Source organism: Salmo salar, chromosome ssa21 (genome assembly GCF_905237065.1).
Source record: "Salmo salar chromosome ssa21, Ssal_v3.1, whole genome shotgun sequence".
In the NCBI taxonomy this organism is placed as follows: Eukaryota; Metazoa; Chordata; class Actinopteri; order Salmoniformes; family Salmonidae; genus Salmo; species Salmo salar.
In genome coordinates this window covers 3,818,868-3,843,856 of record NC_059462.1, presented here as the reverse complement: position 1 = coordinate 3,843,856, position 24,989 = coordinate 3,818,868, and the positions used below count along the sequence as shown (strand labels likewise).

At 43.3% G+C, this 24,989-nt stretch overlaps 1 protein-coding gene across 3 annotated transcripts in view; it reads left to right on the top strand.

The window, feature by feature from the left end:
* The window catches only part of tmtc4 (transmembrane O-mannosyltransferase targeting cadherins 4), a 52,030-nt gene that overhangs the window by 4,789 nt on the left and 22,252 nt on the right, over positions 1-24,989 (top strand). For 2 of the 3 annotated variants that reach the window (XM_014163786.2, XM_014163787.2), the window contains exons 4-14: positions 3,068-3,284; positions 4,570-4,657; positions 5,228-5,328; positions 5,654-5,746; positions 12,208-12,369; positions 14,644-14,846; positions 18,747-18,921; positions 19,154-19,285; positions 19,514-19,593; positions 19,846-19,953; positions 21,706-21,847. In XM_014163786.2, the coding sequence (XP_014019261.1) occupies positions 3,068-3,284; positions 4,570-4,657; positions 5,228-5,328; positions 5,654-5,746; positions 12,208-12,369; positions 14,644-14,846; positions 18,747-18,921; positions 19,154-19,285; positions 19,514-19,593; positions 19,846-19,953; positions 21,706-21,847 (1,501 nt within the window). The remainder of the gene's footprint in view (positions 1-3,067; positions 3,285-4,569; positions 4,658-5,227; positions 5,329-5,653; positions 5,747-12,207; positions 12,370-14,643; positions 14,847-18,746; positions 18,922-19,153; positions 19,286-19,513; positions 19,594-19,845; positions 19,954-21,705; positions 21,848-24,989) is intronic. The other variant, XM_014163788.2, reaches the window with a different exon arrangement.

The window sequence follows — 24,989 nt, the reverse complement described above, 5'->3', positions numbered from 1 at the left end:
AATGCAGTTGTGTCCTACAATCAGCATGCCAATTGCACGCTCCCTCAACTTGAGAAACTTTTGGCATTGTGTTGTGTGACAAACCTGCACATTTTACTGGCCTTTTATTGCCTCCAGCACAAGGTGCACCTGTGTAATGATCATGCTGTTTAATCAGCTTCTTAATATGCCACACCTGTCAGGTGGATGGATTATCTTTGTAAAGGAGAAATGCTCACTAACAGGATGTAAAATAATTTCTGCACTATTTGAGAGAAATAAGCTTTTTTGTGCGTATGGAAAATATCTAGCATCTTTGATTTCAGCTCATGAAACATGGGACCAACACTTTACATGTTGTGTTTGTATTTTTTGTTCTGTATAAATATTCAGATATACAGTACCAGTCAAAAGTTTGGACACCTACTCATTCTAGGGTTTTTCTTTATTTTTACTATTTTCTACATTGTAGAATAATAGCGAAGACATCAAAAATATGAAATAACACATGGAATCATGTAGTAACCAAAAAAGTGTAAACAAATCAAGATATATTTTATATTCTTCAAATTAGCCACCCTTTGCCTTGATGACAGCTGTGCACACTCTTGGCATTCTCTCAACCAGCTTCATGAGGTAGTCACCTGTAATGCATTTCAGTTAACAGGTGTGCCTTGTTAAAAGTTAATTTGTCGAAGTCATTTCCTTCTTAATGCGTTTGAGCCAATTCGTTGTGTTGTGACAAGGTAATGGTGGTATACAGAAGATAGCCCTATTTGGTAAAATATCAAGTCCATATTATGGCAAGAACAGCTCCAATAAGCAAAAAGAAATGATAGGCCCATCATTACTTTAAAACATGAAATCCAAATTGAGATGTTTGGTTCCATCTGCTGAGTCTTTGTGAGATGCAGAGTAGATGAAGGGATGATCTCCACGTGTGGTTCCCAGCATGGAGGAGGAGGTGTGATGGGGCTTTGCTGGTGACACTGTCAGTGAGTTATTTAGAATTCAAGGCACACTTAACCAGCATGGCTACCACAGCATTCTGCAGTGATATGCCATCCCATCTGGTTTGCACTTAGTGGGACTATCATTTGTTTTTCAACAGGACAATGACCCAACATACCTCCAGGCAGTGTAAGGGCTATTTGACCAAGAAGGATAGTGATGGAGTGCTACATCAGATGACCTGGCCTGTACATTCACCCGACATCAACCCAATTGAGATGGTTTGGGATGAGTTGGACCGCAGAGTGAAGGAAAAGCAGCCAACTAGTGCTCAACATATGTGAAGCTGGTTGAAAGAATGGCAAGCGTGTGCAAATCTGTCATCAAGGCAAAGGGTGGTTACTTTGAAGAATCTGAAATATAAATATATTTAGATTTGTGTAACACTTTTTGGATTACTACATGATTCCATATGTGTTATTTCATAGTTTTGAAGTGTTCACTATTATTATACAATGTAGAAAATAGTAAAAATAAAGAAAAAAACATGAATAAGTATGTTTCCAAAGTTTTGACTGGTACTGTATTATCAAGTAAGTACACAATGTCCCATTGTATCTCAAGCTAAGCCAATTTGATAGTCCATTTAAACTCAGTTTTTCACAATTCCTGACATTTAATCCTAGTAAAAATTCCCTGTCTTCGGTCAGTTAGGATCACCACTTTATTTTAAGAATGTGAAATGTCAGAATAATAGTAGTGAATTATTTATTTCAGCTTTTATTTCTTTCATCACATTCCCAGTGGGTCAGAAGTTTACATGCACTCAATTAGTATTTGGTAGCATTGCCTTTAAATTGTTTAACTTGGGTCAAATGTTTTGGGTAGCCTTCCACAAGCTTCCCACAATAAGTTGGGTGTAACTGAGTCAGGTTTGTAGGCCTCCTTGTTCGCACACTTTTTTTCAGTTCTGCCCCATAGGATTGAGGTCAGGGCTTTGTGATGGCCACTCCAATACCTTGACTTTGTTGTCCTTAAGCCATTTTGCCACAACTTTGGAAGTATGCTTGGGGTCATTGTCCATTTGGAAGACCCATTTGCGACCAAGCTTTAAGTTGCTGACTGATGTCTTGAGATGTTGCTTCAATATATCCATGCCATCTATTTTGTGGTGCACCAGTCCCTTCTGCAGCAAAGCACCCCCACAACATGATGCTGTCACCCCTCTGCTTCACTGTTGGGATGGTATTCTTCGGCTTGCAAGCCTCCCCCTTTTTCCTCCAAACATAACAATGGTCATTATGGCCAAACAGTTCTATTTTTGTCTCGTCAGACAAGAGGACATTTCTCCAAAAAGTACGATCTTTGTCCCCATGTGCAGTTGCAAACCGTAGTCTGGCTTTTTTATGGCAGTTTTGGAGTAGTGGCTTCTTCCTTGCTGAGTGGCCTTTTAGGTTAAGTCGATATAGGACTCATTTTTACTGTGGATATAGATACTTTTGTACCTGTTTCCTCCAGCATCTTCACAAGGTCCTTTGCTGTTGTTCTGGGATTGATTTGCACTTTTCGTAACAAAGTGCAAATCAAAGTGCAAATCGTAACAAAGTTTTTTTCTGGGGTCTTGGCTGATTTGTTTTGATTTTCCCATGATGTCAAGCAAAGAGGCACTGAGTTTGAAGGTAGGCCTTGAAATACATCCACTGGTACACCTCCAGTTGACTCAAATTATGTCAATTAGCCTATCAGAAGCTTCTAAAGCCATGACATAATTTTCTGGAATTTTTCAAGCTGTTTAAAGGCACAGTCGACTTAGTGTATGTATACTTCTGACCCACTGGAATTGTGATACAGTGAATTATAAGTGAAATAATCTGTTAACAATTGTTGGAAAAATGACTTGTGTCATGCACAAAGTAGATGTCCTAACCGACTTGCCAAAACTATAGTTTGTTAACAAGAAATTTGTGGAGTGGTTGAAAAACTAGTTTTAATTAATGTCTCAAACCTAAGTGAATGTAAACTTCCCACTTCAACTGTACATGTATGTACTTTGTTGATATCATTGTGTATTATTGATATACATTTTTCAAATCTGTTTGTAGAATTCATGCTGTCATCTCTTTTATTATGGACCCAGGCTCAACTACCTCATGGCTGGTGGGCTGCACCCAGTAGGCTTCCATGTGCTGAACATCGGCCTGCACAGTCTCATATCAGCGCTGATGATCGACATGTTCTCCATACTGATCGGTGGCTTGGCATACGATGGGAATGGGAACAGGCTCAACCACGCACCCAAAGCTTCTCTCCTGGCTGGTCTTCTCTTTGCAGCGCACCCCGTTCACACCGAAAGCGTAAGTAGACAAACATTGTATGGGATGGAGGGATGTAGGAAATAGTGAAAACACACAGACTGGTACTATGAAGCAACCATTGTTGCGTGGCTATCACATAATATTTGTTTGTTTTATTGCGATTGACTGAAATGAGAGGCGGAGACCTATGAGATGGATACTGTGCGCAAATATGAAAAGTGGGAGTCTTGGGGATTGAACCCGGACCCATCACAAGGGGCAATGCATAGTCCGGAGTCGGCAGTGCTGTTACCAAAACCAAACTCCGGCACTGGAGCTATGATGACACTGGGTTGTTAGCTCAATTGAATCAGAATGGACTAGAAGAGACGTCCTTAATCAGAGCAATGTTCCGTGGTGGATAATCGTGTATTGGCGGCCATATCTGGTGTACCATTTGATATGTAAAATTTTGAACTGATAGACTTTGTCCAATTCTATGATTCCCCCTCTGGCAAACAATATTTCTTCACTTACTTTCCAAAATAATAACAGCCTCCCATCACTACATGTGTTCCAACATCCGCGGGTGTTTGTTGTATTAAACATGCGTTAGAGCCATGCCAGGAACAAAGGCCCATCTCAATCGGAATGTGCATCGGAAAGGTGTGCGTTTTGAGCGAGGCCCAGACTATTAAAAGCTTATTCATACCCGGTGGTGGTGTGTGAGGGCTGTTTTGCCCGGTTGGAGGGCTGCACCCCCCCTGCTCTCGGCTGGCTTTAATCAGGGAGGGCAAGGGGCTGAGGGAGACCTGGGGGTGGGAGCGGGCAGACCTCAGACCCAAGGCCTGCTGCATGTATCAAAGGAGATAGCCCCCAGGATCCCAGGACGTATGCAGTACACACTATGCAGACACAGTATAAATCATACACACACTATATGTAATATACTCTCTCTCACACACACCGACAGAAAGGGGGAGAGAGATACACACAGCGACAGAGAAGGACACACACACACACACATGCACTGCACACACAGGCCAGTAATGAGACTCCTGCGCTGGATATTAGTTGGCTGCTGTCAGTAAGGCTGTTATACAGTACAGGAGCAGATACAGGAAGAGAGTGTATTTGCGTTATTACGTTTGATCATGTGCAGGTTGTTAAAATATACATTCCGACTCTCTGTTGGCTGACACAGTTGCCTTCATCTGATCATTTCTGCTCTATCAGAAGTGTCCAAGGGCAGATTAGATAACAGATGTAGATTTTTAACTGGACATGTCAAATGACGGAATTCTGTCTCTCATACAGCAGTTACACCCCTCTGTCTCTCTTTCAGGTGGCAGGGATTGTAGGCCGGGCAGACCTACTCTGTGCACTGTTCTTCCAGCTCTCCTTTCTGACCTACTGCAAAGCCTTCAGAGGAGGTAGGTTGTGTATGCATTAAGGATGGTGTGTCATGGTTGCTTGAATGTATACAGAGAGAGTAAGAACATGCATCACAGCTATAGGCAATGTACACAAGTCTCATTCATGTTTTCAGATTCCCTAAGTTAACATAGTTGATATGTTTTGGAGGTATATATATTATACACACTACACACACACACACACACACACACACACACACACACACACACACACACACACACACACACACACACACACAGACACAGACACAGTACCAGTCAAAAGTCTGGACACACCTACTCATTCAAGGGTTTTTCTTTATTTTTACTGTTTTCTACATTGTAGAATAATAGTGAAGACATCAAAACAATGAAACAACACACATGGAATCATGTAGTAACCAAAAAATGTGTTAAACAAAATATTTAATTTTGAGATTCTTCAAAGTAGCCACCCTTTTTCCTTGATGACAGCTTTGCACAGTCTTGGCATTTTATTGTTTGAATATTTAATGCAGAAACCATTTTATCGTTTTAAATATTTAATCTATGAACTACGTCTCACTCATCTATGGATGTCTTCTGCAGGTAGGGAAAGCGAGGAGAAGTTTTCCATCCATTGGATTGCCGTGAGCCTCTTGCTGTGCGCTGCGGCCATGCTCTGCAAAGAACAAGGCATCACAGTCCTGGTAGGGGCGTCAAAACATCCTCACTTTACTGCTAAATAAATGCGACCTAGTAGCCGCTTTTATCCAAAGTGCGTAGATATTTAGTATGTGATCCCTGCGATAATTAAACCCACAACCTTGGCATAGCTAGCGCCACTCTCTTGATGGTCATATACAGTACATTGTGTTAATGACTAAGCTTGTGTAATGGAAGCCAAATACATTTGTAGCCTATATTTAACTCTTGTGAACCCGACCCAGCAATTATCTGATGAAGATGTCTGTCGCTGGTTTACATTGTGCTTGAATGTCTAATCTCTAATGTTTCTTTCTTCTCTTCTCTCAGGGGGTGAACGCTGCCTTTGATGTCCTTCTGATCTGTAATGTAAATGTCTACGAACTGAGCCAGAGGTTGTTCATCAGGAGGAAAGCAGAAGACGTGAGTAACTAGCATACTACTTACAATGCCCAATACATGTTTTCATTCTACAAGGTATGCTAGTGTGGACATTGGAACAGTGACATTCGCTAGGGTTGGGCGGTATCCAGATTTTCATAAATTCATAATGTTCTTGGACCATACTGGGATGAATGGTATTACCGGCACTGCACACAAGGGGCGCTATTTCTTTCCAAACGTAAAAAATATACACTACCATTCAAAAGTTTGGGGTCACTGAGAAATGTCCTTGTTTTCCATGAAAACATACATGAAAAGAGTTGCAAAATGAATAGGAAATATAGTCAAAATGTTGACAAGGTTATAAATAATGATTTTTAATTGAAATAATAGTGTCCTTCAAACTTTGCTTTCATCAAAGTATCCTCCATTTGCAGCAATTACAGCCTTGCAGACCTTTGGCATTCCAGTTGTCAATTTGTTGAGGTAATCTGAAGAGATTTCACCCCATGCTTCCTGAAGCACCTCCCACAAATTGGATTGGCTTGATAGGCACTTCTTACGTGCCATACGGTCAAGCTGCTAACACAACAGCTCAATAGGGTTGAGATCGGGTGACTGTGCTGGCCACTCCATTATAGTCAGAATACCAGTTGACTGCTTCTTCCCTAAATAGTTATTGCATAGTTTGGAGCTGTACTTTGGGTCATTTGGCTTTGGCTTTTTCTTTGCAACTCTGCCTAGAAGGCCAGCATCCCAGAGTCTCCTCTTCACTGTTGTCGTTGAGACTGGTGTTTTGCAGGTACTATTTAATGAAGCTGCCAGTTGAGGACTTGTGAGGCATCTGTTTCTCAAATAGACACTCTGACGTACTTGTCCTCTTGCTCAGTTCTGCACCGGGGCCTCCCACTCCTCTTTCTATTCTGGTTAGAGACAGTTTGTTCTGTGAAGGGAGTAGTACACAGCGTTGTACGAGATCTTCAGTTTCTTGGCAATTTCTCGCATGGAATAGCCTTCATTTCTCAGAACAAGAAAAGACTGACCACTTCAGAAGAAAGTAATTTGTTTCTGGCCATTTTGAGCCTGTAAACGAACCCAAAAATGCTGATGCTCCAGATACTTGACTAGTCTAAAGAAGTTTTATTGCTTCTTTAATCAGCCCAACAGTTTTCAGCTGTGCTAACATAATTGCAAAAGGGTTTTCTGATGATCAGTTAGCCGTTTAAAATTATAAACTTGGATTACCTAACACAACGTGCCATTGGAGCACAGGAGTGATCGTTGCTCACAATGGGCCTATGTAGATATTCCATTAAAAGTCGCCGTTTCCAGCTACAATAGTAATTTACAACATTAACAATGTCTACACTGTATTTCTGATCAATTTGATGTTATTTTAATGGTAAAAAAATATATATTCTTTCAAAAACAAGAACATTTCTGCGTGACCCCAAACTTTTTAATGGTAGTGTATATTATGCTAACAAAGTACCAGCGAATTCCCATAGCAGGCGCTAGATAAATGCTAACAAGCGCAAATGTATTAAAAACAAAACTGATATCACATTTACATTTACACATTTGGGGCGGCAGGTAGCCTAGTGGTTAGAGCGTTGGACTAGTGACAGAAAGGTTGCAAGATCGAATCTCCGAGCTGACAAGGTAAAAATCTATCGTTCTGCCCCTGAACAAGGCAGTTAACCCACTGTTCCTAGGCCGTCATTGAAAATAAGAATTTGTTCTTAACTGACTTACCTAATAAAATAAAAAAATACAAAAATTGTTAAATGTTAAAAAAATTAAAAACATAAGTATTCAGACCTTTACACAGTGCTTTGTTGAAGCACCTTTGGCAGCCTCGAGTCTTCTTGTGGGTATGACGCTACTAGCTTGGCACACTGGTATTTGGGGAGTTTCTCCCATTTTTCTCTGCAGATCCTCTCAGGCTCTGTCAGGTTGGATGGGGAGCATCGCGGCACAGCTTTTTTCAGGTCTCTCCAGAGGTGTAAGATTGAGTTCAAGTCCGGGCTCTGGCTGGGCCACTCAAGGACATTGAGACTTATCCCGAAGCCAGTCCTGCGTTGTCTCCCCAAATACAGGTGTGTCCTTAGGGTCGTTATCCTGTTGGAAGGTGAACCTTCGCCCCAGTCTGAGGTCCTGAGCGCTCTGGACAGGTTTCCATCAAGGATCTCTGTACTTTTCTCTGTTCATCTTTCCCTCAATCTTAACTAGTCTTCCCGTCCCTGCCACTGAAAAACGTCCTCACAGCGTGATGCTGCCACCATCATGCTTCACCGTAGGGATGGTGCCAGATTTCCTCCAGATGTGACGCTTGGCATTCAGGCCAAAGAGTTCCATCTTGTTTTCATCAGACCAGAGAATCTTATTTCTCATGGTCTGAGAGTCATTAGGTGCCTTTTGGCAAGCTCCAAGCAGGCTGCCATGTGCCTTTTACTGAGGAGTGGCTTCCGTCTGGCCACTCTACCATAATGGCCTGATTGGTGGAGTGCTGCAGAGATGGTTGTCGTTCTGGAAGGTTCTCCCGTCTCCACAGAGATACTCTGGAGCTCTCTCAGTGACCATCGTGTTCTTGGTCACCTCCCTGACCAAGGCCCTTCTCCCTCGATTGCTCAGTTTGGCTGGTCGGCCAGCTCTGGGAAGGGTCTTGGTGTTTCCAAACTTCTTCCATTTAAGAATCATGGAGGGCACTGTATTCTTGGGGACCTTCAATGCTGCAGAAATGTTTTGGTACCCTTCCCCAGATCTGTTCCTCGACACAATCCAGTCTCGGAGATCTATGGACAACTGTCGGACCTTACATAGACAGGTGTATGCCTTTCCAAATCATGTCCAATCAATTGAATTTACCACAGCTGGTCTCCAATCAAGTTCTAGAATCATCTCAAGAAGTATCAATGGAAACAAGATGCACCTGATCTCAATTTTGAGTCTCATGGCAAAGGGTCTGAATATTTACGTAAATTAGGTATTATTTTATTTATTTGTAAACATTTCTAAGAAACTGTTTTTGCTTTGCCATCATGGGGTATTTTAAAGTAAGACTTTAACGTAAGAAAATGTGGGAAAATGGAAGGAGTCTGAATACTTTTCGAATGCTCTGTACATTGTGGAGTTGAAACTGGGCTAGCTAGAAAACTAGCAAACTAAATGCATAGCCGGAGCCCTGAGCTGGAGAAAATGTATTTGGCACTTCTTACGTAGTTAACTTATAGTTATAAGATATTTAGCTGGCAAACATTAGTAGTGAATTTAAAGTGTAAACTGATCAACTCTCTTGGGCTGCTCAACAGTGGATCGTCATGTCACGTTTGCTCCATTAGCTTTTTGTAAAGAAACATACACTTATGTGACTGGCTCAATTGAATATTTCAGCAACATTTTTTGTACGGTATTTAAAATCATACCGTCGGTAGAATGAAGGTTTGGATTTTGTAACGTAGTGTGGCAAAGAAGGGGGTCGAGTGATAAATGGCAGATATGTGAGGGCAGAACTAATAAACGGGCTCTGCCCGATCACTAAAATGGCCACCCCGATCAGAACTACAGATCACAAAATGGCCGACTGCCAAAACTACAATTCCCAGAAGCAAGGGGAACCATCAGAAGGTGGAGCCGACCCACTGATAAAAGGTCAAGAAAAACCAGGAAGAGAGAGGGCGGGAAGGATCTATGAACCATAGAGAAAGAGACAATCTACATTGGCTGGATTTACCGTGTACGAGCTGGACTGTTTTGGACTTACCTGTTGGCGTTTAGACCTGGACCTACCGAGAACCAGATTTGTGTACCGAACCCTGCTATCCTTGACCTTACCTGCGGCCTGGGTGGACCAGGACAGCGAAACAAACACACAGGTACTGTCATGTTCGAAAGAACTTTCATTCTGGGCTGACTTTGGTGACAGTTTCCCACTTAATTTGTGACAAACGCTCCTAACTTTGAAGAGGTTTGCCACAGTAGCCATTGTAACATAATTTCACCATACACTCATATAAGCATGTAAACCATCCATACTAAGCCCTCTGAGTCTAACTAGAGCCCGAACGATATGGGATTTTTTGTTTTTCCGATTTTAGAGAGTGGAAATATTAATCGATAACTGATATGTGCTGATTTATTTTTATTTTAGCTGAAATAAAAAAAAAACATCCGTACAAAAGATACTCAACGTTGATTTCTTACATTTGAGGAAAGAACATTAATGTAATAATTTAGGAGCACCAGAAAGAGATTTTTTTTATGTAAAAATTGTGTGTTACTTTAATCTAGTGAAAGGAGGATAAACTGCACTGATTCCATCATCAACAAATAAATGCCTAGGCTCTGAAGAATGAGCTGCCTCATGCTAGCCAGCTGGAAAACAACGACAGGACACATTTTCAGTGTATTAGTATTTAGCTATGTTTTCATTGTAAGGCTGTAGCCACTGAATTCTGGTAATCACTTGAAAGGAAAAACAACTTATCTTTGTGCTATCTGGGATCCTTGGGACCTCCAAACAAGTGTTTAGTGTAATGGTTCAGGTTTAGCGTAGGGACGTCCCAAGGATTCTTGATACTACTAAGCTTTAGTGAATGGCGTCAAGAACTCTCACACAGCTAGTTAGATGGCTGGCTAGCTAGCACTTGTCAAGGAAAGGATTAGCGATTGGCGAAACGTGAATTTGAACCAGTCCCTATCAAGTGACAATGCATCCATACATCAAAACGTAGCTACAAAGTGCTACTTTGTAAACTGCAAAGTTTTTTTTTTTTTTTGTGTGTCTCAGAAAACATTTGAATGACAGAGCTTGAGGAATAAGCTTCTCAAAGAGCAAATATAACACTAGATTTTGGTGGCTTCACTAAAGGGCATTAACGTTACCACAGAGCTGAATGTTCTTAGCACTGCTCTTTCTTTACATTTGGGTGTACCATCAATTGTCTGTCAAGACACCTGACACCCTACCATGAGACTTCACGTAATGGTATATGCCCAGAGTGCATTTCTGGCCAGCTCAATAAAGTGGTAGCAGTAAGACTAAGAGTTAGTTCACAGTTGTTCACTCTCCTCTCTGACTTAAGGTATCTTCATGCTTCCCAGCTGAAACAGTTTGGAAGTGTTCGTGCGTATATTATGATGACATTTTGTGCCGTTTTTGTACTTTTCGGGCACAAGCCATCTTTTCTCGAGGCAAGCCGACGTCTACGCCCTTTCGTCGGTGATTGGTCAACTGTCACGTCCTGACCAGCAGAGGGAGCAATTGTATTAGTTTTGGTCAGGACGTGGCAGGGTTTTTGTGTGTTAAGTGTTGTGTTGGTGATTGGACTCCCAATTGAAGGCAGGTGTGTTGAGTTGCCTTTGATTGGGAGTCCTATATAGTAGTGTGTGTTTTTCTTTGGGGTTGTGGGTAGTTGTTTTTGCACTGCGTTTTGTGAGCCTGCAAAACTGTTCCTGTTGTCGTGAGTACTGTTTATTGTTTTCCCTGTGGATGCTTTGCGTGTTTTCATTAAAAGAATATGAGTATCCACATACCCGCTGCGCCTTGGTCTTCTCTCCACTACGACACATGTGACATCAACAGTAGGGATTCTTCAAGTCTTTGTTGTCATTCAACGAGAGATGACTCATTTTCATGCAGTTTTTCTGCAACAAACATCTTAGTTAATGTAAAACTGAGGGACGAAGATCTCTGCAAAAACATCAAAATTAATGGGAGATTTCTTGAGTTATCTTAGATTAATTCTGACTATTTTGAGGAAGTGTATACTAGCTACAGCGTTTCAAAATGGACAAGTACTACTATTGCCGCCCTCAAGACAAATAATGAAATGCACAATAAAGTCAAATTCTATGAACTACTACTTTCTCCGCATCTTACATACGTCCTTTCCAATGGATCAAACGGCGATACAAATACATCAGTAAAAGGATAATATCATCTGATAATATTGGACGGGCTCTACCTCTTACACTAATTGTGTTGCGTTTCGTGCTACACTACTGTATATGCCCTTATGTTATACTAAGGAAGTTGTATTTCCGTAGCTAGGGCTGACAGTAAGGGTTTGTGAAAAGCAGAATCAACAACCTCTGCATAATAATAACAGTGGCTTTGTGAGAATGAGAAAGTTCACAGTTTGCCATTGTTATGCAAATGAAGGCTGAAAAGTACCAGTTGCTTGGCTTTGACCCAAAGTGAGAGCATGTCCGCTGGAGCCATGGTCGAGTGAGACACATGTCGGCCCCGCGTAGATGGAAAAAAATGTCTGAGCCTTTTGGGTAAAACACTGGGGTAAATCCTGCATGGAAATGCACCAGAATAGCCTTCTAACATGTACTGATCATGTACCCTATGGTTATGGTTAGGTAAGTGTACTTAATTTGGACTCGGGCTGTTGTTGTTGTTGTGGACTCCTCTACACTGAATGATGCAAACATGATTAGTTTTGCAAGATGCAGGAATTATTACTATGTTTGTCTGATGTGTGTCGTGTCAGGTGAGTGAGCGGGTGAAGACGGGCCTCCTGATCCGATTGGCTCTGCTGGCTATGGGCGGAGCCTCCCTGCTGTACGCCCGCTGGAGAATCATGGGAACTGGGCCCCCTGCCTTCACTGAAGTAGACAACCCAGCATCCTTTGCAGAAAATGTCTTTCTCAGAGTGAGTCATGTTTTACCTATTTGAATGATACTGGATGGAGTATGTAGGTTAAATAACGACTCTTATGGTAATTTGTAATCTCACCCTCCTCTATGGAAGGAAATTATTTTTTGGGTTTTGAATTGTCTTTTTAGGACGTGCTCTTAATAGTTGAAAACATCTATCACCGCGCAGACCTCTATAGTAGTACACCAATCTAGAGGTCGACCGATTATGATTTTTCAAAGCCGATACCAGTTATTGGGGGACCAAAAAAGCCGATACCTATTAATCGGCCGATTATTTTCTATTTTTTTCCCTAATGACAATTACAACAATACTGAATGAACACTTATTTTAACTTAATATAATACATCAAAATCTATTTAGCCTCAAATAAATAATGAAACAAGTTCAATTTTGTTTAAATAATGCAAAACAAAGTGTTGGAGAAGAAAGTAAAAGTACAATATGTGCCATGTAAGAAAGCTAATGTTTAAGTGCCTTGCTCAGAACATGGGAACATATGAAAGCTAGTGGTTCCTTTTAACATGAGTCTTCAATATTCCCAGGTAAGAAGTTTTAGGTTGTAGTTATTATATTATAATAGGAATTATAGGACTATTTCTCTCTATACGATTTGTATTTCATATACCTTTGACTATTGGATGTTCTTATAGGCACTTTAGTATTGCCAGTGTAACAGTATAGCTTCCGTCCCTCTCCTCGCTCCTACCTGGGCTCAAACCAAGAACACATCGACAACAGCCACCCTCGAAGCAGAGGAAGGGATCAACTACAAGTCTCAGAGCGAGTGACATTTGAAACGCTATTAGCGTGCACCCGGCTAACTAGCTAGCCATTTCACATCGGTTACACCAGCCTAATCTTGGGAGTTGATAGGCTTGAAGGGGTGGGTATAATTTGTGGAACGTTCCAACAGGAATCTGTTCCAAAAAACGTAAAGTAAAAGGTTGCCAACCAACAACGCATACAAAGTAGCAACGCATACAAACCTAGCTAACAGGCTGCCGAATAGGCATCAACTCACCACGTAGCTTATTCTTAATGTTTGTCCATAGGCAAACAGACATGTGAGGACAGACATTTTTCTGAATAAACGTGATGAGTGAAAAACGCAATGAAATAGACCACTCCCTACCCGGTATCTTATTCTGCCGCTATACAACTTTGTATGCGTTGTTTTTTGGAAACCCTGTTATTTACGAAGTTTTTGGAATAGATTCCTGTTGGAACGTTCCACAAATTATACCCATCCAGGTTGAAGTCATAAACAGCGCAATGCTTGAAGCACAGCGAAGGGCTGTTTGAATGAATGCTTATGAGCCTGCTGCTGCCTACCACCGCTAAGTCAGACTGCTCTATCAAATCATAGACTTAATTATAATATAATAAACACACAGAAATACGAGCCTTGGGTCATTAATATGGTCGAATCTGGAAACTATCATCTCGAAAACAAAAGTTTTTTTTCTTTCAGTGACATACGGAACCGTTCCGTATTTTATCTAACGGGTGACTAAGTCTAAATATTCCTGTTAGGCATTGATGTTTATGGTTAGGTACATTGGTGCAACGACAGTACTTTTTTCACAAATGCGCTTGTTAAATCAACACCCGTTTGTCGAAGTAGGCTGTGATTCAATGAAAATTAACAGGCACCGCATCGATCATATGCAACGCAGGACACGTTAGATAAACTAGTAATATCATCAACCATGTGTAGTTAACTAGTGATTATGTTAAGATTGATAGTTTTTTATAAGTCTAATGCTAGCTAGCAACTTACCTTTGCTTCTTGCTGCCCTCGCGTTACAGGTAGTCAGCCTGTTAATCCTTGTGGAGTGCAATGTAAGGCAGGTGGTTAGAGCGTTGGACTGGTAACCGAAGGTTGCAAAAACGAATCCCCCCTGAACAAAGCAGTTAACCCCCGTTTATAGGCCGTCATTGTAAATAAGAATGTGTTCTTAATCTGACTTGCCTAGTTAAATAAAGGTGGCCAAAAATACCGATTACTGATTGTTATGAAAACTTGAAATCGGCCCTAATTAATCGGCCATTCCGATTAATCGGTCGACCTCTACACTAATCATAATCGTATCAATCCATTGATTGTCTGTGCTTTTTTATTTGAAATGTTCTTATTTTTTCCCTCCCTCTCTCCTTCTCCCTCACACTCTGCCATCTCGCTCTGCTCTCTCTCTATCCCTCCCTCCCACTCTCTCCCTCCCCTCTTTCATTCTCATCCCCTGTCCTGTTCTGTGTGATTGGCAGATAGTCAACTATAATTACTACTACTCACTGAATGCCTGGGTGCTGCTGTGTCCCTGGTGGCTGTGTTTTGATTGGTCCATGGGCTGTGTGCCCCTCATTAAGTCAGCGTTTGATTGGAGGACGGCCTGGCTGCTGCTGCTCTGGTGCTTCCTGATAGGCTTGATAAGCCAAGCCTTATGCTCACAGGACAGCCAGAGGAGGAGGTAGGAGAGAGCTCAGCCGACACGTGTGCGCGCGCCACACACACACACACACACACACACACACACACACACACACACACACACACACACACACACACACACACACTGTTGTCAAGATAAAACATGTTTGGTTACAATGTTGGTTACTCAGTTATGAACAGTGGATCGAATGTGACTCAAGCATCAACTCTGATCACTTTATAGAAACATTCAGAATAATTTCAGCTGACTTACAACTGTATATTACACAGTATGTCTATTTGTTGTAAGTATTATGTAACAGTGTTTTTTAGGGATCCAAGCAGTGAAAAGAACAAAGGCCAGCACACTGAATATGCTCTGATGAAGGTCCTTTGAAATGTTGCCAATAAAGGTGGTAATTGGAAGCATATATAGTGTGCAGGCATTTCTGTTTTTTTCTACTATACTTCATTAGCCCAGTGTTATGTTTCCACTTCCACCAAGTTTTTTTTTAAAGGATTTCGGTATGACCATGAACACAAACCATGACCTTTTCTATAGACTGGTGAAAGCAGTGAAACACCCACCCACCTCTTCCTTCTCACGTCCTGTTCACTGCAGACCCTCATTCAAATAATAGGTGTGAGTTCAGGTGGGCCGACCAAAAGTGGTGAAGGTAGGCAACAACACGTCCGCCCCTCTGATCCTCAACATGGGGGCTCCCTGTACTCCCTGTTCATCCATGACTGCGTGGCCACACATGTCTCCAACTCAATCATCATGTTTGCTGATGACACAACAGTGGTAGACCTGATTACCAACAATGATGAGACAGCCTACAGGGAGGAGGTGAGAGCCCTGGCGGAGTGGTGCCAGGAAAATAACCTCTCCCTCAACGTTAACAAGACGAAGGAGCTGATCATCAACTACAGGACAGTCGAGAGAGCACATTGACGGGGCCGCAGTGGAGAGGGTTAAAAGATTCAAGTTCCTCTGCATCCACATCACTGACAACCTGAAAAGGTCCATTCACACAGACAGTATTGTGAAGAAGACGCAAAGGCACCTCTTCAACCTCAGGAGGCTGAATACATTTGGCTTGGCCCTTAAGACTCTAAAGAACGTCTATAGATGCAGCATTGAAAATATCCTGTTGGGCTTTATCACCGCCTGGTATGGCAATTGCACCGTCTGCAACAGCAAGGCTCTCCAGTAGGTGGTGCGGTCAGCCAAACACATCACCGGGGGGCACACTGCCTGCCCTCCAGGACATCTACAGCACCTGGTGTCACAGGAAGACCAAGAAGATCATCAATCACCCGAACTACGGCCTGTTCACCCTGCTACCATCTGGACTGAGAAACTGCTTATCTCCAGGCCATCAGACTGTTGAACAGTCACCACTCGACCAATAAACGTTGATTTGATTTGGGCCTCTGTGCTTCAATGAACAAAGGAAAGGAGGGGTGCTCGATAAAGGTGTGAATCAGAAAAGACAGCTTGTGATTAAAAAAAAGAGTTTATCACAACTGTGCTTGGCTTTTCTAATAAATTACTATGTAAGTGAGGTCACATCAGTGTGTCTGCATGCACATCAGTGTGTCTGCATGCACATCAGTGTGTCTGCACACAGGAACTTGGGATGGTGGCTACTATATAACACACTCTTGACAAAAGAGTTACCACTGGCAGGGCAGGATGGAACATACTTCACTCTTTCTACGCTGGACACACTCAAGTACTTAAGGTTGTTCTCACTGTGCATCCATGGCCACAGATACTTGAAAATCAACTGTCACATCAGATGTCTCTTACTGAGCTGTGCGAAGCAGGGGAGCTCTACTGGATGGTTTGTGAAGAGGGACAAAGCAGTGGATCTACATACCAGGGGTGGTATGGACAAGTACATTAGAGTGTCTAGTTTGAGAAACAGACGCCTCACAAGTCCTCAACTGGAAGCTTCATTAAATAGTACCCGCAAAACACCCGTGTCAACGTCAACAGTGAAGAGGCGACTCCGGGATGCTGGCCTTCTAGGCAGAGTTGCAAAGAAAAAGCCATATCTCAGACTGGCCAATACAAAGAAAAGATTAAGATGGGAAAAAGAACACACTCTGGACAGAGGAACTCTGCCTAGAAGGCCAGCATCCCAGAGTCGCCTCTTCACTGTAGACGTTGAGACTGTTGAGACAGATATTCCATAAAAAATCTGCTGTTTCCAGCTACAATAGTAATTTAAAACATGAACAATGTATACACTGTATTTCTGATCAATTTGATGTTATTTTAATGAACAAAAATGTGAAATTTTTAAGTGACCCTAAACTTTTGACCGGTAGTGTGTGTGTGTAGATTTATATGTAGATATATATATATATATAAAGATAGATATCCCATCTCTCCCATCTATTTCTGGTAGCTTTTTTTCTATGCCATATCTTTCAAACTGTTTCAAACTATTTCCAAAAAGTAATTTTTTCAATTTATTTAACCATTATTTAACTAGGCAAGTCAGTTAAGAACAAATTCATATTTACAATGGCGGCCTACTCCGGCCAAACCCTAACCAGGACGACGCTGGGCCAATTGTGCGCCGCCCTATGGGACTCCCAATGACGGCCGGTTGTGATACAGCCTAGAATCGAACCAGGGTCTGTAGTGACACTCTAGCACTGAGATGCAGTGCCTTAGACCGCTTTGGCACCTGTTTTACGGGCACAGTATGTTTTACATACCGTAAATTCCGGACTATAAGCCGCAACTTTTTTCCCAGGCTTTGAACCTCGCGGCTTAAACAATGACGCGGCTAATATATGGATTTTTCCCGCTTTCTGGCTGTGCTGGGTGGAGATTATAACAGTACATGGCCAAGATGTTAAAATGTTCATAGATGACCAGCACGGTCAAATAATTATAATCACAGTGGTTGTAGAGGGTGCAACAGGTCAGCACCTCAGGAGTAAATGTCTGTTGGCTTTTCATAGCCGAGCATTCAGAGTTCGAGACAGCAGGTGAGGTAGGTAGGTAGAGAGAGAGAGAGAGTCAAAAACAGCAGGTCTGGGATAAGGTAGCACGTCCGGTGAACAGGTCAGGGTTCCATAGCCGCAGGCAGAACAGTTGAAACTGGAGCAGCAGCATGACCAGGTGGACTGGGGACAGCAAGGCATCATCAGGCCAGGTAGTCCTCAGGCATTTTTTGCCAGATCCTAACTGGTATGTCAAATTTAAGATTGACACTTTTTAAAAACCTTTTTAACCAAGAAATGTTTTGTAAAGCTGAATTATATCTTTGTTTAGCAAATAGCAATTAAAGTGTACTTATTATAGGAGAGAAGAAGGACCCACTGACTCCGATACAGACCTTATATTGGTTAATCTCAAAATGTACACATACGATTTGTGGTTTCACTCAAAGTATTTGTACAATCTATAAATAGGAGTCGAAGACTATTAGAAAGAGACAGACCGGCGAAACAAAAAACATTATTAAAGTGGGGAAAGCACTTCTTCTCAGCCAAACTTTACCTTCCATTGCAGATTGTTAAGTGAGAGAGTTTTGCATAGCATACAGTAGCTGTTTTGTCAAATACAAAAGTTGAAGAAATGGCCTGGAAAGATTTGCTACGTGATTACGGAGAAGAACTGCAGACAGACCATTGTGACTAGCAACTGGAACCAATGACTTTCTTGCAGCAGAACTTTGGGGAGTTCACTTGTAGTATTGGATGACTGCACCTCATCTCAGGGTCTTCAACAACCTGATACACTGACATATGGTTTGCCCTTTTTTATGATCAGTTTGAGTTCATTGTCGGATGGGACTGTTCAAATACTAATCGATCAATTCAATCGCATGTAAGCTTTTTATAAATGGATTATGAATACTTTTTTCATGACAAATATTATAAAGTGTTACTTTGACCCTGTAAATCTTGTCAGGACGTTGACCCTGGGTCTAGTGCTTCTGGTAGTCCCCTTCCTGCCCGCCTGCAACATATTCTTCAGGGTTGGCTTCGTCATTGCAGAGAGGGTCCTCTACCTCTCCTCCGCTGGCTACTGTCTGCTACTGGCCTACGCCCTGGGACACTGCTGCGGCCGCTGGAGCAGACACAAGGTAGAGAATATACACACACACACACATCCTCGCCCAGCTAAAAGCTACACATCACATACATTTGAGGTTCTCCCAATTTTCTTGTAACCTGATCTAGTCTTTTGTCGGACATTGAAAAGAGATGGAGGATTTTAAGACTGTTAGGATGGAGCTGAATCAAACAGGGTTCACTTCATTGCCTTCACTTCATTGTCCTGGCGTAACGGATGGTCCTCAATCTTGTGTGTTGTAGGGTCTGCTCCGTGCCTCCCTGCTGGCCCTGCTATGTGTGTATGTGGCTCGCTGTGCCCTGCGCAGTCACCAGTGGCGCTCCGAGCAGAGCCTCTTCACCAGCGCCCTGTCAGTCTGTCCCCTCAATGCCAAGGTGGTGTCTGTCTGTCTGATGTGTCTATCTTTCTGGCTGGCTTGTCTGTCTGTCAGGATTACTGGTGCATCGATTGGTGTGTCTGTCTGTCTGCGTCTTTGTCAGACCATATTGGGTCCTCAAGCAGTCATGAAAATGATTCCCAAACTATTCAAAATAAGTTTGATTTTAATTTGATTTGTTTTTATTTATTTCGTTTTCACTTTTGCTGCCTCTTTCCCTCTCCAGGTGCATTATAATGTGGGTAAGAACCTAGCAGACAGAGGGAACACCAGTGCTGCCATCAAGTACTACAGAGAGGCAGTCAGGTACGAGTACTACAGGTTCACACTCTCAATATGAGTTTTTCTCTAGTTCTATGGTATGGCTCTTGGGTACGTGTAGGTTACATTCCAATGTCCATACTTGTATATCACTTACACCCAAAACATTGTTTCATACTAGGTGTTATGGTACTGTGGATATTGGAACAGAGTCGCATTGGAAAGCACATGTCACGATAATACTTTATCAAACCTACGACCGAAACCACTGAACCTCTCAGCTGTGTTTTGTGTCAGGTTGCACCCTACGTATGTCCATGCTATGAACAACCTAGGCAACATCCTGAAAGAGAGGAACGAATTGGTGGAGGCAGAGGAGCTTCTGGCAAAAGCTGTACTCATACAGTAGGTGGACACACACACACTGACATGCACGAACGTAGGCATGCATGTACAGTGAGGGAAAAAAGTATTTGATCCCCTGCTGATTTTGTACGTTTGTCCACTGACAAAGAAATGATCAGTCTATAATTTCAATGGTAGGTTTATTTGAACAGTGAGAGACAGAATAACAACACAAAAATCCAGAAAAACGCACGTCAAAAATGTTATAAATTGATTTGCATTTTAATGAGGGAAATAAGTATTTGACCCCTCTGCAAAACATGACTTAGTACTTGGTGGCAAAACCCTTGTTGGCAATCACAGAGGTCAGACGTTTCTTGTAGTTGGCCACCAGGTTTGCACACATCTCAGGAGGGATTTTGTCCCACTCCTCTTTGCAGATCTTCTCCAAGTCATTAAGGTTTCGAGGCTGACGTTTGGCAACTCGAACCTTCAGCTCCCTCAACAGATTTTCTATGGGATTAAGGTCTGGAGACTGGCTAGGCCACTCCAGGACCTTAATGTGCTTCTTCTTGAGCCACTCCTTTGTTGCCTTGGCCGTGTGTTTTGGGTCATTTTCATGCTGGAATACCCATCCACGACCCATTTTCAATGCCCTGGCTGAGGGAAGGAGGTTCTCACCCATGATTTGACGGTACATGGCCTCGTCCATCGTACCTTTGATGCGGTGAAGTTGTCCTGTCCCCTTAGCAGAAAAACACCCCCAAAGCATAATGTTTCCACCTCCATGTTTGACGGTGGGGATGGTGTTCTTGGGGTCATAGGCAGCATTACTCCTCCTCCAAACACGGTGAGTTGAGTTGATGCCAAAGAGCTCCATTTTGGTCTCATCTGACCACATCACTTTCACCCAGTTGTCCTCTGAATCATTCAGATGTTCATTGGCAAACTTCAGACAGGCATGTATATGTGCTTTCTTGAGCAGGGGAATATTGCGGGCGCTGCAGGATTTCAGTCCTTCACAGCGTAGTGTGTTACCAATTGTTTTCTTTGTGACTATGGTCCCAGCTGCCTTGAGATAATTGACAAGATCCTCCCGTGTAGTTCTGGGTTGATTCCTCACCGTTCTCATGATTATTGCAACTCCACGAGGTGAGATCTTGCATGGAGCCCCAGGCCGAGGGAGATCGACAGTTCTTTTGTGTTTCTTCCATTTGCGAATAATCGCACCAACTGCTGTCACCTTCTCACCAAGCTGCTTGGCGATGGTCTTGTAGCCCATTCCAGCCTTGTATAGGTCTACAATCTTGTCCCTGACATCCTTGGAGAGCTCTTTGGTCTTGGCCATGGTGGAGAGTTTGGAATCTGATTGATTGATTGCTTCTGTGGACAGGTGTCTTTTTTACAGGTAACAAGCTGAGATTAGGAGCACTCCCTTTAAGAGTGTGCTCGTTACCTGTATAAAAGACACCTGGGAGCCAGAAATCTTTCTGATTGAGAGGGGGTCAAATACTTATTTCCCTCATTAAAATGCAAATCAATTTCTAACATTTTTGACATGCGTTTTTCTGGATTTTTTGTTGTTGTTATTCTGTTTCTCACTGTTCAAATAAACCTACCATTAAAATGATAGACTGATCATTTCGTTGTCAGTGGGCAAACGTACAAAATCAGCAGGGGATCAAATTATTTTTTCCCTCACTGTACATGCGCACAGAAAAAAATCACAGAAATAACTTTATTAGCCTTTGACTTCACACAAAATAAAAAATTCTTGACATTAAATGCAACTGTGGTGTTCTTCTGAGAAAGGCCGGACTTTGCAGCAGCGTGGATGAATCTGGGAATAGTGCAAAACAGTCTGAAGAAGTTTAAGGAAGCAGAACAGAGCTACTGGAACGCCATCCATTTCCGGAAGAAATACCCTGACTGTTACTACAACCTGGGACGCCTGGTGAGTACAAAGGTTGGACTTAACTTCTCTAGGGTAGGGGGCAGTATTTTGACGTCCGGATGAAAGGTGTGCCCGTAGTAAACTGCCTGCAACTCAGGCTCAGAAGGTGGGATATGCATATTATTAGTAGATTCGGATAGAAAACACTCTGTAGTTTCTAAAACTGTTTGAATGATGTCTGTGAGTATAACAGAACTCATATGGCAGGCAAAAACCTGAGAAAAATCCAACCAGGAAGTGTGGAAATCTGAGGTTTGTAGTTTTTCAAGTGATTGCCTATACAGTATACAGTGACTTAGGGTTCATTTTGCACTTCCTAAGGCTTCCACTAGATGTCAACAGTCTTTAGAACGTTTGTTTTTTCATGCTTCTACTGTGAATAGGGAGAGAATAAGGGAGAGGAGAGAATAAGACATAGAATAGGGAGAGAATAAGAGCTAGCGTCCCACATACCCCAGACAGGTTAAAGCCACAATCCGAGGTCGGACTTAAAGCCACAATCTGTAAGATTTCCTACTGTTAAACAGTCAATAGAATTTGCACTAATTAATTATTGATGAATATGTTATTAAATGCCTTATGAGCTTAGTACTGTTGTAACCCCAAATCTAAGGTTAAATAAACTACATGTTTAAATCTATCATGTTGACCAGTCTATGCAGAAAAAGTTAATTCAATAGATTTGAGAGTGGTAACTCTTCCCGATGAGGTACTGTAGCTTGTTCTGTTCCAAACCTAGTAGGCTGCTGTGAGCCTCAAACACAGACTGCAGATTGTGGTTTGCTAGAATGGTAATGTATGAGATCTACATAACCTGGTTCAAGCATTCATGACATTACCCTGAAGAAGGCACAGCGATGCCGAAACGTTGGTGTTTTTTTTACATTTACGTCATTTAGCAGACGCTCTTATCCATAGCGACTTACAAATTGGTGCATTCACCTTATGATATCCAGTGGAACAACCACTTAACAATAGTACATCTATATCTTTTTTTTGGGGGGGGGGGGTTAGAAGGATTACTATATCCTATCCCAGGTATTCCTTAAAGAGGTGGGATTTCAGGTGTCTACGGAAGGTGGTGAGGGAGCTTGTTCCACCATTGGGGTGCCAGGGCAGCGAACAGTTTTGACTGGGCTGAGCGGGAACTGTGCTTCCGCAGAGGTAGGGGGGCCAGCAGGCCAGAGGTGGATGAACGCAGTGCCCTTGTTTGGGTGTAGGGCCTGATCTGAGCCTGAAGGTACGGAGGTGCCGTTCCCCTCACAGCTCCGTAGACAAGCACCATGGTCTTGTAGCAGATGCGAGCTTCAACTGGAAGCCAGTGGAGTGTGCGGAGGAGCGGGGTGACGTGAGAGAACTTGGGAAGGTTGAACACCAGACGGGCTGCGGCATTCTGGATGAGTTGTAGGAGTTTAATGGCACAGGCAGGGAGCCCCGCCAACAGGGAGTTGCAGTAATCCAGACGGGAGATGACAAGTGCCTGGATTAGGACCTGCGCCGCTTCCTGTGTAAGGCAGGGTCGTACTCTGCGAATGTTGTATAGCATGAACCTACAGGATCGGGTCACCGCCTTGATGTTAGCGGAGAACGACAGGGTGTTGTCCAGGGTCACGCCGAGGCTCCTAGCACTCAGGGAGGAGGACACAATGGAGTTGTCCACCGTGATGGCGAGATCATGGAAAGGGCAGTCCTTCCCCGGGAGGAAGAGCAGCTCCGTCTTGCCGAGGTTCAGCTTGAGGTGGTGACCCGTCATCCACACTGATATGTCTGCCAGACATGCAGAGATGCGATTCGCCACCTGGTTATCAGAAGGGGGAAAGGAGAAGATTAATTGTGTGTCGTCTGCGTAGCAATGATAGGAGAGACCATGTGAGGATATGACAGAGCCAAGTGACTTGGTGTATAGCGAGAATAGGAGAGGGCCTAGAACTGAGCCCTGGGGGACACCAGTGGGGAGAGCACGTGGTGCGGAGACGGATTCTCGCCACGCCACCTGGTAGGAGCGACCTGTCAGGTTGGACGCAATCCAAGAGTGAGCCGCGCCGGAGATACCCACCTCGGAGAGGGTGGAGAGGAGGATCTGATGGTTCACAGTATCAAAGGCAGCAGATAGGTCTTGAAGGATGAGAGCAGAGTTGAGAGAGTTAGCTTTAGCAGTGCGGAGAGCCTCCGTGACACAGAGAAGAGCAGTCTCAGTTGAATGACCAGCCTTGAAACCGGACTGATTTGGATCGAGAAGGTCATTCTGAGAGAGAGCAGGAGAGCTGGCCAAGGACGGCACGTTCAAGAGTTTTGGAGAGAAAAGAAAGAAGGGATACTGGTCTGTAGTTGTTGACATCGGAGGGATCGAGTGTAGGTTTTTGAGAAGGGGTGCAACTCTCGCTCTCTTGAAGACGGAAGGGACGTAGCCAGCGGTAAAGGATGAGTTGATGAGCGAGGTGAGGTAAGGGAGAATGTCTCCGGAAATGGTCTGGAGAAGAGAGGAGGGGATAGGGTCAAGCGGGCAGGTTGTTGGGCGGCCGGCCGTCACAAGACGCAAGATTTAATCTTGAGAGAGAGGGGAGAAAGAGGTCAAAGCATAGGGTAGGGCAATGTGAGCAGGACCAGCGGTGTCGTTTGACTTAACAAACGAGGATCGGATGTCGTCGACCTTCTTTTCAAAATGGTTGACGAAGTCATCCACAGAGAGGGAGGAGGGGGGGGAGGAGGATTCAGGAGGGAGGAGAAGGTGGCAAAGAGCTTCCTAGGGTTAGAGGCAGATGCTTGGAAGTTAGAGTGGTAGAAAGTGGCTTTAGCAGCAGAAACAGAGGAGGAAAATGTAGAGAGGAGGGAGTGAAAAGATGCCAGGTCCGCAGGGAGGCTAGTTTTCCTCCATTTCCGCTCGGCTGCCCGGAGCCCTGTTCTGTGAGCTCGCAATGAGTCGTCAAGCCACGGAGCAGGAGGTGAGGACCGAGCCGGCCGGGAGGATAGGGGACATAGAGAGTCAAAGGATGCAGAAAAGGAGGAGAGGAGGGTTGAGGAGGCAGAATCAGGAGATTGGTTGGAGAAGGATTGAGCAGAGGGAAGAGATGATAGGATGGAAGAGGAGAGAGTAGCAGGAGAGAGAGAGCGAAGGTTGCGACGGCGCAATACCATCTGAGTA